Source organism: Hylobates moloch, unplaced genomic scaffold, assembly GCF_009828535.3.
Source record: "Hylobates moloch isolate HMO894 unplaced genomic scaffold, HMol_V3 SCAFFOLD_1, whole genome shotgun sequence".
Taxonomy (NCBI): Eukaryota; Metazoa; Chordata; class Mammalia; order Primates; family Hylobatidae; genus Hylobates; species Hylobates moloch.
This window is the reverse complement of record NW_026652276.1, coordinates 161557311-161570149: the sequence shown is the minus strand read 5'-3', so window position 1 is coordinate 161570149 and position 12839 is coordinate 161557311. Positions and strand designations below refer to the sequence as shown.

The 12839-nt window shown below is 36.9% G+C and overlaps 1 protein-coding gene across 1 annotated transcript in view; it reads left to right on the top strand.

The window, feature by feature from the left end:
- The window catches only part of UMAD1 (UBAP1-MVB12-associated (UMA) domain containing 1), a 261998-nt gene that overhangs the window by 236740 nt on the left and 12419 nt on the right, over positions 1–12839 (top strand). Inside the window, exons 4-5 of the mRNA XM_058440621.1 lie at positions 7435–7649; positions 10465–10554. Coding sequence (XP_058296604.1) covers positions 7435–7649; positions 10465–10554 — 305 coding nt within the window. The remainder of the gene's footprint in view (positions 1–7434; positions 7650–10464; positions 10555–12839) is intronic.

Below are 12839 nucleotides of genomic sequence, written 5' to 3'. Positions count from 1 at the left end.
ATAGAATGTAAGGAATGAAAATAAATTTGGCCAGTCAATTTTTTAACAGGTTAACTGATGAACAAGAAATAGTTTTTACACAAACACATGAAAACAGCTTATAACAGCAAACTCTATTTGTTGTAATGATATAAATAAGAATATTAATTTTCTTTGTAAGATTAAAAAAATCTGACATGGTATGCTCATATTTAAACTAAGTAAGGGCAACCACTAATTTGAAAAAGAAGTATTAAAACTAGGTTTATGAAGAAACTATGCTCAGAAACATTCTGATAGCAGCATTTCTGTGAACAGGATTCATCACAAAAATAACAAATATGCTTTATGAACTTAGTATTTGAATTAATTTTCTAAAATTTGGCTATTAACCAAAAGGTTAATTGAGTCTTTTCTTCTTGCTCTATTGTGGTTAACATACTAATTCTTCCCATTAAAGACCCATTTTATTATGCAAATGAAAAAATCACAAGACTTTGTGTCTAAGAGAAAGCTGCTTTTTTGCAGGGGAACTCATGCACCTGTTTAAACTCCCAGCCCCCACCACTGCTTCCATTGGCTGCCAGACTTAGTGATCAGGTTTATAGGCTGTAGGGTCCTTGAATTTTGACTCACATTTTCTTTGTGACTTACTCTTGTTTTGGCTTATATTTCTCCCCTTCCAGCTCTCAGCATGCCTACAGCAGCTGCATCATGGCACTCACCCTGCTGCCAAGAGGGCAGGCAGCCTCCTTGGAGACTGTAATGTTGCACTATAGCCAACAGTTAAGAGATAGATGCTGGAGTAATACTTACAGCACAGCTGAAATTCACATCATCCTAGGAGGCATTTGGTGGAACACTTTGCCCATCGTATTGTTAAACTAATTTTTAAAAACTTAATTATGAAAAATTTTCAAGCTTATACAAAGGTGGAAAGAATACTATAGTGCATTCCCACTTACCTTCATGTCTGTTTCAATAATTATCAACTCACAGACAATTTTTCACTGTCCATGGTGTTTTTCCCATGGTGTTATCCAGACTGCTGGTAGATTCATTTCCAGGGATAAATATATCTTAAATTAGAGTTGCTTTTCCATCCTTCTTCAGCCTGTCTGTAAGATCTGTCACCTTAATGATTTTCTCAGTCCTTTCTTCTTTAAGGTACAAAATATTAGCATCTTTTTTCTTCCTAAATTAAGCCAAGATATGCTACTTTAGTAACTGTTATATTTTCTAATACTGTACCCTAAAATTTTTGAAGCACTGTTCATTCAGTCAATCATTCTATCCAAAGCATGTCTGAAATGTGCAGGATCTTGGAATATAGAGCTTTAATGGTCATTGGGTTTGATTATCAGTTTCACCACTGACAAGCTGTGTAACCTGGGACAACTTCCTTAACCTCTCTGTGCCTCAGTTTCCTCTTGTCTTTAATACGGGACTAATAGGAGTACACACCCTTACAAGGCTATCGTAAGACTTAAATGAGCAAATACATTTAAACAGCTTAGATACAGCCTGACACAAAGGGTTCTGTATATGGTAGTTGCTGTCTTGTCATCATTGTCATCCTAGTTGTCTTCATCATCTTCATCTTTTGTCCCTCTTCACTCATTTTACATAATAGTGGGCTGAGGCTCAAATGGGTAAAGCAATCCCCTTCAGGTCAGATGGCAGTTTTATCAGGACAACTTGAACGAGAAACCATGTCCCAATTTTTTGACTGTACTAGATATAGTTTGATACATTCTTGTCCTCAAGGAATTACGTTCTCACAAATAACAAAGAATTGTCAAAAAAAAAAAGAGGATTAATAAAAATATGAACAAGGGAGTAAATATTGCTGCTGGAGAGTTAAGCCTTAGGAGCTGTGTGTTTCGAGAAGAAGAGAGAGACCCTCAGCTGCTGGGGAGTCCTTGCCACACTCAGTCTCCCACCACATCAAGAATCTCCCCTCCTCAGTTCCACGCAGACCTCCGAAAGAGGAGAGGCCTTCATGTCCCATCAGTAAAGTCTGCTCTACTCAGCCATAAAAAAAAAAAAAAAAAAAAGGAAGTCGTGTGTTTAGAAAGCAAAATGCTACAGGTAACGTACGGGCATACCTCGAAGATATTTCGGGTTCAGTTCTACACCACTGCAATAAAGTGAAAATTGCATTAAAGCGAGCCACGTAAATTTTTTTGTTTCCCACTACATATAAAAGTTATGCTTACACTATATTGTCATCTATTAAGTGTGCAATAGCAGTATGTCTAAACAAATGTACATGTCTGAATTAAAAGTATACTGAGCTGTCTCAGGGAAGTCTGAGGAGAGGCAGATAGGGGAATGGCCAACTAGTTGGTGGAACAATCAGAACACACACAACATTTATCAGTTAAATTTGTCGTCTTACATGAGCATGGTTCGTGGCACTGCAAAACAAATACAATAATAGCATCAAAGATCACTGATTATGCCTCACCAAAGCAGATAGAATAACAGCAAAATTTGAAATATTGCGGGAATTATAATAATGTGACATAGACACACAAAGTGAGCACATGCTGCTGGATAAATGACTCCAGTAGACTTACTTGATGCAGGGTTGCCACAAACCTTCAATTTGTAAAAAATGGAGTATCTATGAAGTACCGTAAAGCAAAGTGCAATAAAAGAATGTATGCCTATACCTCCACTTTAGTGGAGAAGGTGGGATGTCAGAAATGCTTTTGTTTAAAAAAGGAGATGATTTTGCTAATGAAACTCTAGAACATTCTATACACAACCAAAAAAGAAAAGAAAGCTTGAGTGGGATGAGACTACCAGATCTAGGGAATATTTACACATGAGATTAAAAGAGAAAGCAAGAAATAAAAGGAGAGGGAAAGGTATTATTTGAACTACCAGTGAGTGTCAAAACAAAAGAGATGAATGGATTCTAAACTTCATCTAACCCCACATGGGATCTGGCATTTCTAAAATGTTATTTATTCACTTACTTTAACATGTGCCAAGCACTGTTCTGCTTACTTATAAATGTAACTTTATTTAATCCTTGCATTTAACAATCCTATGAAATAGTTAACTGTTATCAATCTCATAATACAGCTAAGGAAACTGAGGCACGGAGAAGTTAAATAATTTGCCCAAGGCCATTTGCTTATTAATAAACAAGAGACCTGGGATTTATACCAAGCAGCATGGTTCTGGAATCTATGCTCCTAACCACTTCGTTCTTGGGCTCACAGGTGATCAAAGCCCCGGTGCATATGGAATCTTGAGGTTTTATGGTGAACCCAAATGTTGCTTCCCTTTCAGTTTTTCTATATAAACCAGTGTATAGGGAAGCCCTTTAAAGAGAATAGAATGGTGGTGTCATTACTCATACTTGCACTCTTGGCTGACCCGAGGATAATTAGCATTGTGAGTCCCAATTAGATTTCAGGAGATAGGATCTGCCCACTGCAGACATACGTCTTTATAACAAGCTTTATCATAACAGAGTATGATTACATTTGTTAGTTGCAGTCCTAAAACAGTAATCTGGTGTTATTTTCACATGAAATTATAAGACCACTCTTATAGGCATGTGCTTTTTAACTTTACTAATTCGAGGTCATTCACTAAAAAATATTTCTTGACGGCCCCTGTTTTAGGTGTTGGAGATGCTTTGTGACAAGTTCCTTCTCTATAAATTCTCTATGGATTTTTTCCTTTCTTATGAGCTGCTTCTTACTAGCTTATAAATTGTCATTATTTCTCCCAACTTAAAAAGAAAAACAAAAATCAAAAGAAACTTTTCTTGACTACACATCCCTTTTTAACTACTGGCCCATATATGTTTCCCCATTTACATCATAACACCTAGAAAATATTGTCTGTTCTAATTTTCTCTCCATTTTCTCCACCAGATCTCATCCAGCTCCAGATTCAAATTATATCCCCCTGCCTACTAACAGCTCCACCTGATGTCTGCTAGGCACTGAAACTTCCAAAACTGAACCCTTGATCTTCCCACCCATTCCTGCTCCCTGGTACTCTTTCCCATCCCTATAAATGGTGATTCCATATGTCTCATTGCTCAGGCCAAGAACTTTGGCTTTATCCTTAACTGTGCTTTTGTTCTCATACTCCCACCATCCATTCCATCAGCAAATTGTGTTCATTTGACCCTTAAAGTCTATCCAAAATCCAACCATTTTATCTCACCTTTGCTATCCCTGCTCTAATCGACTTCATAAGTAATCTCTCATTCCCAGCTATCTTCCCACTTCTTTCCCTGGCCACTCCACCTCTACCATCTGCTGTCAACCCAGCAACCAGGGTGATTCTTTTAAAACATCAGTCAGAATATATCACTTCTCCAACAATATGTTCTTCAAGATTTTTTTCAACTAACGTGAAATAATTTGGATGAATCTCATCCACATAATGTTGAGTAAAAGAAGCCAGAAGCAAGAGTTCATACTGTATGATTGCATTCATTTAAAATACAAAACCAGGCCAGGCATGGTGGCTCACGCCTGTAATCCCAGCACTTTAGGAGGCTGAGGAGGGTGGATCACCTGAGGTCAAGAGTTCAAGACCAGCCTGGCCAACATGGTGAAACCCTGTTTCTACTAAAAATACAGAAAGTATCTGGATGTTCCAGCCTGGGTGACAAAAGCAAAACTCTGTCTCAAAATAATAAATAAATTAATTAATTAAAATACAAAACCAGGTAAAACCAATTCTGTGTTATTAGCAATAAGGATCGTGATTGATGGGACGGGGGTTGATTGTGACTGCAAGAGAACACCAGGAGGGCTTCTGAGGGCTGGTCTTTTCTATTTCCTGATCTGGGTGCTGGTTGCTCATGTGTGTTGTTTGTAAAAATTTAGCAAGTTATACACTTATGAGGTAACCTTTTCTGTGTGTATTTTATACTTTAATAAAAAGTTTTACAAAATTATTTCTCATACAGAAAATTATTCTTTTTTTTTTTTTTTTTTTTTTTTGAGACGGAGTTTCGCTTTTGTTGCCCAGGCTGGAGTGCAATGGGGCGATCTTGGCTCACTGCAACCTTCACCTCCTGGGTTCAAGTGATTCTCCTGCTTCAGCCTCCCAGGTAGCTGAGATTACAGACATGCGCCACCACACCCGGCTAATTTTGTACTTTTAGTAGAGATGGGGTTTCTCCGTGTTGATCAGGCTGGTCTCGAACTCCCGACCTCAGGTGATCTGCCCACTTTAACCTCCTAAAGTGCTGGGATTACAGGTGTGAGCCACTGTGCCCGGCCTAGAAAATTATTCTTCTCCTTTAGACTTAGAGTCAAAGAATTTGTCAGCATTTATAACCAAAGACACAACGTACCAGAATCTTTGGGACACAGCTAAAACAGTGTTTAGAGAGAAATTTATAGCACTAAATGCCCACAGGAGAAAGCAGGAAAGATCTAAAATCAACACCCTAACATAACAATTAAAAGAACTAGAGAAGCAAGAGCAAACAAATTCATAAGCTAGCAGAAGACAAGAAATAACTAAGATCAGAGCAGAAGCGAAGGAGATAGAGACATGAAAAACCCTTCAAAAAATCAATGAATCCAGGAGCTGGTTTTTTGAAAGATCAACAAAATAGACCACTAGCCAGACTAGTAAAGAAGAAAAGAGAGAGAAGAATCAAATAGACACAATAAAAAATGATAAAGAGGATATCACCACTGATCCCACAGAAATACAAACTGCCATCAGAGAATACTATAAACACCTCTATGCAAATAAACTAGAAAATCTCGAAGAAATGGGTAAATTCCTGGACACATATACCCTCCCAAGACTAAACCAGGAAGAAGTCGAATCCCTGAATAGACCAATAACAAGTTGTGAAGTTGAGGCAGTAATTAATAGCCTACCAACCAAAAAAAGCCCAATAAATCTTTATTGAGCAGTAGGCACTGTTCTAGGCATGTGGGATACAGCAGTGAACATGTGCTACAAAAGCTTCTTGGCTGGGTGCAGTGGCTCATGCCTGTAATCCCAGCATTTTGGGAGGCAGGCAGATCGCTTGAGTCCAGGAGTTCAAGACCAGCCTGGGCAACATAGTGAAATCCTGTCTGTAAAAATAATACAAAAATTAGCCAAGCATGGTGGCATGCTCCTATGGTCCTAGCTACTTGGGAGGCTGAGACAGGCAGGGTGCAGTGAGCCAGGATCACACACTGCACCCCAGCCCGAGTGACAGAGCGAGACTCCGTCTCAAAAAAATAAAAAACAAAAACCACATAAAAGTAAGTTTTATATAAGTGAGAAAAGGCCTCATTGAGATGGCATCTGGGCTAGCACTTGGAAGGAGGTAAGGGAAGTAGCCCTGTGTATGTCTGAGAGAAGAGTGTCCTGGTGAGAGGGAATGGAAAGCAAAGGCCCTGAGGCAGAAGCAGGCTCGGTGTGCACGAGCAAGCACTTGCAAGGAGCACTAGCAAGGAGACAGTGGAATTGAAAAGGAATAGGCCAGGGCACACGAGCTGGAGATGAGGTCAGAGGCACACCTGGAGCCAGATCGTGAAGGAGCTAGTAGGCCTCTGTAAAGACTTGGGAGTTTTATTCTGCCTGAGATTGAGGGTTGAGGGGGGAGTCATTTTTTTGCCCAGGCTGGTTTGAGTTAGGTTCCAGGTGCTCATAGTGGCAGGCCATTCATCTTCATTGCTGTAAATAAATTTCAATATATTATCCATTCTTCTGTTGATTGATATTTAGGTGATTTGCAAGAGATATTAATTGTAAAGAAACTGAACAAGATATATCCTTTTCAAAAAAATTGCATAACTTTTGTGACATAACAGGCTAGTTCCAATGACAATCAGACAATCAATCAATACTCATGGTATACATTAGAGATAAATTATGAGTACGTATATATTAGTGTCAAACAGTAAAGTGTGCAAGGTTGAAAATACAAAGATATGCCAGATAGATTGCTTGCCTTCAAGGACCGTATAGTCTAGTTGGAGATAAGATATATTTGCATATGGAACAGCAATTAGCAAGGACACATATAGGCAACACCAAATAACATCTTAGGCAATTTGCTCCGTAAGCATTCTGAAATGGGCAAGATCACTTTGGACTCCAGTGATACAAGATTTTATAGGGCAGCTGAGAATTTAGCAGAGCCTGAAAACGTACATAGGATTTGGAAAAGCAGAAACAGACTTTGCAGACATTATCTGAGGGAAATAACAAGAAGGCCATTTTGTGTTTAAGGGGTCTGTGGGTGGTCAGTCTGAGTTAAAGTTTAGCATTCATTTTAAAGCCTAACGGAGATTTGGATGAATGTAATTCTAAAGTAAAGTAAAGAGCTGCGTTCAAATCTGGGAATATTTATATAGTCCACATTTCTCAATCATTTTGATGTATTAATGCCACATTTACCGTTACTAAACCTCAAAGTTCACAAGGCCTAAATGTTTTAAATATATGTATTTTTAGACCAACAAAGAAAATTCATCCAGTGTGACTGTATCAGACCCTGAGATGGAAAATAAGGCAGGCCAGACTCTGGAGAACAGCTCATTAATGGCCGAGCTCCTGAGCGATGTGCCCTTCACCCTGGCCCCGCATGTTCTGGCAGTACAGGGCACCATCACTGACCTTCCCGACCACTCACTCTCCTATGATGTCAGCGAAAACTTATCACGGTTTTGGTATGATTTCACTCTTGAAAATTCAGTGCTCTGTGATTCATAATCTTTATGTCTGTTGGCACCTTAACAGCTTTAAAATATGTTCGCCTATTTTATTTAACCCGTTTGATGTTCTTTGCCATTTCACTGTTTAAGGCCCTCAGCAAAGCAAGGATCATAAAGCAAAGAAAATAGCATTATGTTCATTACTCTATTTTTAAGAAAAAGGTACATTTGTACACAAACTGAACTTAAGTTCTACTTCCTTTCTCCCATATAATAAATATAAAAATTAGGCTATGAAGGTTTTATGAAAGGAGTCAATTCCTTCAGATGGTCTCTCAGAATATAACACCTCAACGTTATCTTAGAAGAACTGTGAAAAAGAATTGTGGCATTTTTCAGTTACCACAGCTCCAAAGTCTGAGCTAGAAGTGGGTGTGAAGTCTCCTCTCTGGTTTATAGGAAGTTGAATTAGTGTTATTCCTGAATTTTTTTCTTCCACAGTGTTTATGAATGAATTCAGAAAAAAAGTTGCCAGTTAGCTTAATTTCCTCAGACGCATTGATGTGGAAATTTAAAACTTGTCCTAAACAGCAGTGCTAGTTAGCTGATATGAGAATGCTAGACTTGCTCTGCGTGCTCTTTCTGGAGTGGCCCATTTCGGTTTTCTGAAACCCATGGCAGCCCTTTCCATCGTGAATAATTTTTGTGTTCCCACCTTTGTTCTCTGCCTTTTTGCTACTTCCGTGTGCTCTCTGACCAGCTTTCCAAAGAACTTTCCCTGCTTCTGCCTCAGTTGCCATTTGCTCTCCTTTTATCACGTATGTTCCCAGTTTATGAAGAGATACACACTTCCTTTCAACCTCTCTGCCTCCTGAAGAAAAAAATCTCATGATGATACATATTATTGCTGATAACACCCTTATTTAGAAATTTGTTGGCCACAATACAGATGGAAATGTTTTACTGCTGGAAAAACTAAAATCAACTTATTTCCAATTAGAGTATAGGCAGAACACCTAGATATGACTTTTAGTTCTTGAATATCTATTATTTACTATAATGAAAACAGAACTGCCATTGGTCAATAAACTGTAAAGGGAAAAGGTAAATTGTGATAGAGAATTTTCTATGCCATGGGAAATTGAAATCACATTTATTTTGATTACCAGCAATATGATTTATTAACTCTGTGCCAAGTTTTAAGTATATTTTTTCACAAAGATAGAGTGCCATAGTGAAACTAAACACTGTGCATAAAAGTACATGAATTATTCCAGTTTTAAAGTATTATGCATGTTTGTTTAATAAATGTGGCATGGTTTTAATACAAATGCTATGTTATTTAAAAGTTAGAGGAACATTTCTATTGACAAAAATGCTTCCTTTACATATGTTAGCATATGATGTTAATGATTAAATTAGATCTTTACATAGTTCTTATAAAGCATCAGTCTAGGAAATATGACTTATTACTGATGCAAATGTGAATATTTTATAGTAGTTTTGTAAAAGAACATCCTTTTCAAATATCTATGTTAATGTACCCTTGAAACTAAATGCAAGCACATAGTCAGTTTGTCTAATTTATGTGTGAAATTTTGTCGAAAATACCTAAACATTTCATCTATATTTGTGTCTACCATGTTATAAATGTTTATAAGTACCTTCATGTGTCTATAAAAAATGTTATATTTAAATAAATGTGAATTAAAATAAAATTTTTGATTATTTTCTGATCCAGAGAAGTGGGTTTCTTTGCATTATTTATATCTGAATGCAAGTTGTTAATTCTTTAGGAGCCAAAAAGTTTAAGTATATAGTTTGTATAGTGCTGGGAAAAATATGCAATTTCCTCTTACATGTAGTTTTAAGGAATAACATTAAAAATGGTAAGATCACTAGTCCTGGCTTAATAGGACTGGAGTGATTTGAGAGAGATGACATGAGCATTTCTAGATTGATCCCATCATCACAACATTTAGTAAGGGCCAATGTTAATGATCTTCTTTTTTAAACAAAAATATTGTGAAAATTACGATTTAATTTTTTATTCTGTATATAAATTAATATTTCTATGAAACATTAGAAATCAGTAAGTCAACTTCATTTTACCCAAGAGAAAATTGAAGCCTAGAAAGACTATATGACTTAAATCGCTTAGTGATAAATAAATGCCTGCTTTAATAGTGTTAGTAATTATAATATATGATAACAAAGCTGTATGATATTGTGGGAAAGAGTTCAGGCAATTGAGGCAGCCAGACAGAGTTTGTAATGGCTCCCTCCCTTATAAGCTGTGGAGCTTTCAATCAGTCCCCTGACTTCTGGTGCCCTCAGTTCTCTCAATTGTTAAACACTAATTGTTCATAACTTGCAGCGTTATGTTAAGTTATAGGTGGTGTATGTCAAATGCCTGGCAGCCTAAAGCCTAGCGCATCATCAGTATTCTGGGAAAGGGATTGTTATAATTCTCGTTATTGACCATACACACACAATGCTATAATGAAATGCAAAATACATATTAATTGAACTTCTTGAAGAGTAATATAAAAAAAAGGTACCTATACTAACTGTAGATCCCCCTCCTTCCCAGTATTTTTTTCCATATTAAATACCTTACTATGAGAAATATTCCTAAAATATGTTAGTTGACTGTTCTGCCTTAGCTAAGAATTCCATAGTGAACATTTTTTTCTTTTTCTCATTATTACAGTCTTTTTCCTAATATATGTTATTATTGCAAAGTACTATAGGTATAGAATGTGCAGGTGATTTTACTGAATCTTACTTATTTATTTATTTGTGACGGAGTTTTGCTCTTGTCACCCAGGCTGGAATGCAATGGCATGACCTCGGCTCACTACAACCTCCTCCTCCTGGGTTCAAGCGATTCTCCTGCCTCAGCCTCCCGAGTAGCTGCGATTACAGGTGCCTGCCACAATGCCTGACTAAATTTTTTGTTTTTTTCTTTTGGTAGATACGGGGCTTCACCATGTTGACCAGGTTGGTCTTGAACTCCTGACCTCAGATGATCTACCCGCCTAGGCCTCCCAAAGTGCTGGGATTACAGGCATGAACCACTGTGCCCAGCCTTGAATCTTATTTTTAGCCCTAAAATACGTTCAAGAACTTGCATATATTTTTTTCCCAAGCTTTCTTTAAAGACATTTGCATTCTTTCCTAAAAACAGAATGAGAGAGGCGATTCTGACCAGTTTATTATCCTGGCTAATTAAATTTTGATCAACTGAACTTTAAAATTGTACCATTAAAATGTTAACAAAGGCACGATTTTTATTAACAATTGCAGATCAAATCCATAATAGTTTTTTATGGTAAACATTCATTGACGTCAACACTTGTTTTTTTCTTCTCTTAAAGAAAAATGGTGAATTCAAAACAGTATTAAAAAATTCCTCTAAAATTCCCAGAGATTTCATTTCTCATAATTCTAAATGACAAGTAAGGAGAAGCAAGGAAAGAATCTCACTCATGTTCTGAAACCGTAGTGCATCAGACTACCTCTGTGCCTCCCATGGTAACAATTGATCAATAAATGAACACTGCCCTCAGTAATCTAGCAAAGAATATGTTTCTTTCAGAGATTAATGCATTATCTTATTAATTATGTCAATAACTCACACAAAATATAAGTTTATTGGAAATGTAGTTGAAGGATGTTTTGTCTTTTAAAGTTTTTGGGAAATACAGGTTTATGGACATTATCTTTTGAGCATTTGTCACATATTACTGAGGGCATGACCTAGTAGTTATTATTGGGAAATCTAGGTATTATTGGGAAATCTAGGTATTATTGGGAAATCTAAAACTTTCAGAATAAGTCCAATTCCATTCATACTACATTGGCTTGAAGGATTAAGTATTCTTATGTTTCAGGAAAAGGACTCTATGCCATATGGTTTGGCAGATAGGTGTGTGTGGGAAAGAGAGAAAGAAGTATTGATTGATGCAGGGAACTCTGTTTCAGTCGATATGACAATATGTCAGTCTTTTAAAAATTTAAATAAACTTTTTATTTTGGAATAGTTTTAGATTCACAGAAAAATTATGAAGATACTACAGAGAGTTCCCATATACCTCTCACTTAGTTTCCCCTGTTGTTGACATCTCACATAACTACAGTACATTTGTCACAACCAAGGAATCAACACTGGTACATTGCAATTAACTACATTGCACACCCTGTTCAGATTTCATAGTTTTCCTCTAATGTCCTTCTTCTCCTCCAGCAGCCTATCTGGGATAGCACATTACATTTATTTAGTCGTCATATCTCCTTAGGCACCTCTTGACTTCAACAGTTTCTCAGACTTTTTATTTTTGATGACCTTGCAGTTTTGAGGAGTACTGGTTAAGTATTTTGTAGAATATTTCTCAAGTGGGGTTTATCTGATGTCTTCACATGGTTAGACTAGAGATATGGGTTTTTGGAGAAATATTAAAAAGGTGATACGCCCTTCAGTGAGATTATATCATATTGAGGGTAGTATAAGCTATAAACATGACTTATTACTGATGATGCTGACTTTGAATACCTGGCCAAAGTAGTGCTTCTCAGGTTTCTCCACTGCAAAAGTTATTCCCCCCAACCTTTCTATACTCTTTGGAATTAAATCACAAAGCACAGCCCACACTCAAGCAGTGGGTAATTAAACTCCACCTCCTTGAAAGGCGACTATCACATAAATTATTTGGAATTCTTCTGCATAAGAGATTTGTCTCTTTTGCCCAATTTATTTATCAATTATTTATATTAGTATGAACTCAGGAATCTTCCATCTTTTTTCCAAGTCTTAATCAGCGCTATCCAAGAGACATATTTACATTTTTATGAAAGTCGATAAAATTTGGAACGTTTTACATGGTGCAGATGAATACCATTTTATGTTGGATATGACAGTATATTCTATGGTTTCCTCAAAATTTATCTTCCTGTTAATGTCAGGCATGTATCTCCTTAGCTTGCCATGAATAACTATATATACCACAGGCCTTCCTTGTAGGGCTAACAGTGTTGCATTGTAAGTGGAGCCCTCGTAGATACCTGGCCTTTTCCTACTTTATTCCAAAGATGGTTGCATCTTACAAATAATGTCATTCTTCAGCAAGTGGTATGGAAATGAGATTGTAATGTCATTATTTCCTCTTTAAAGAATCAGGACAACTGATGATACAAAGAGCTCTT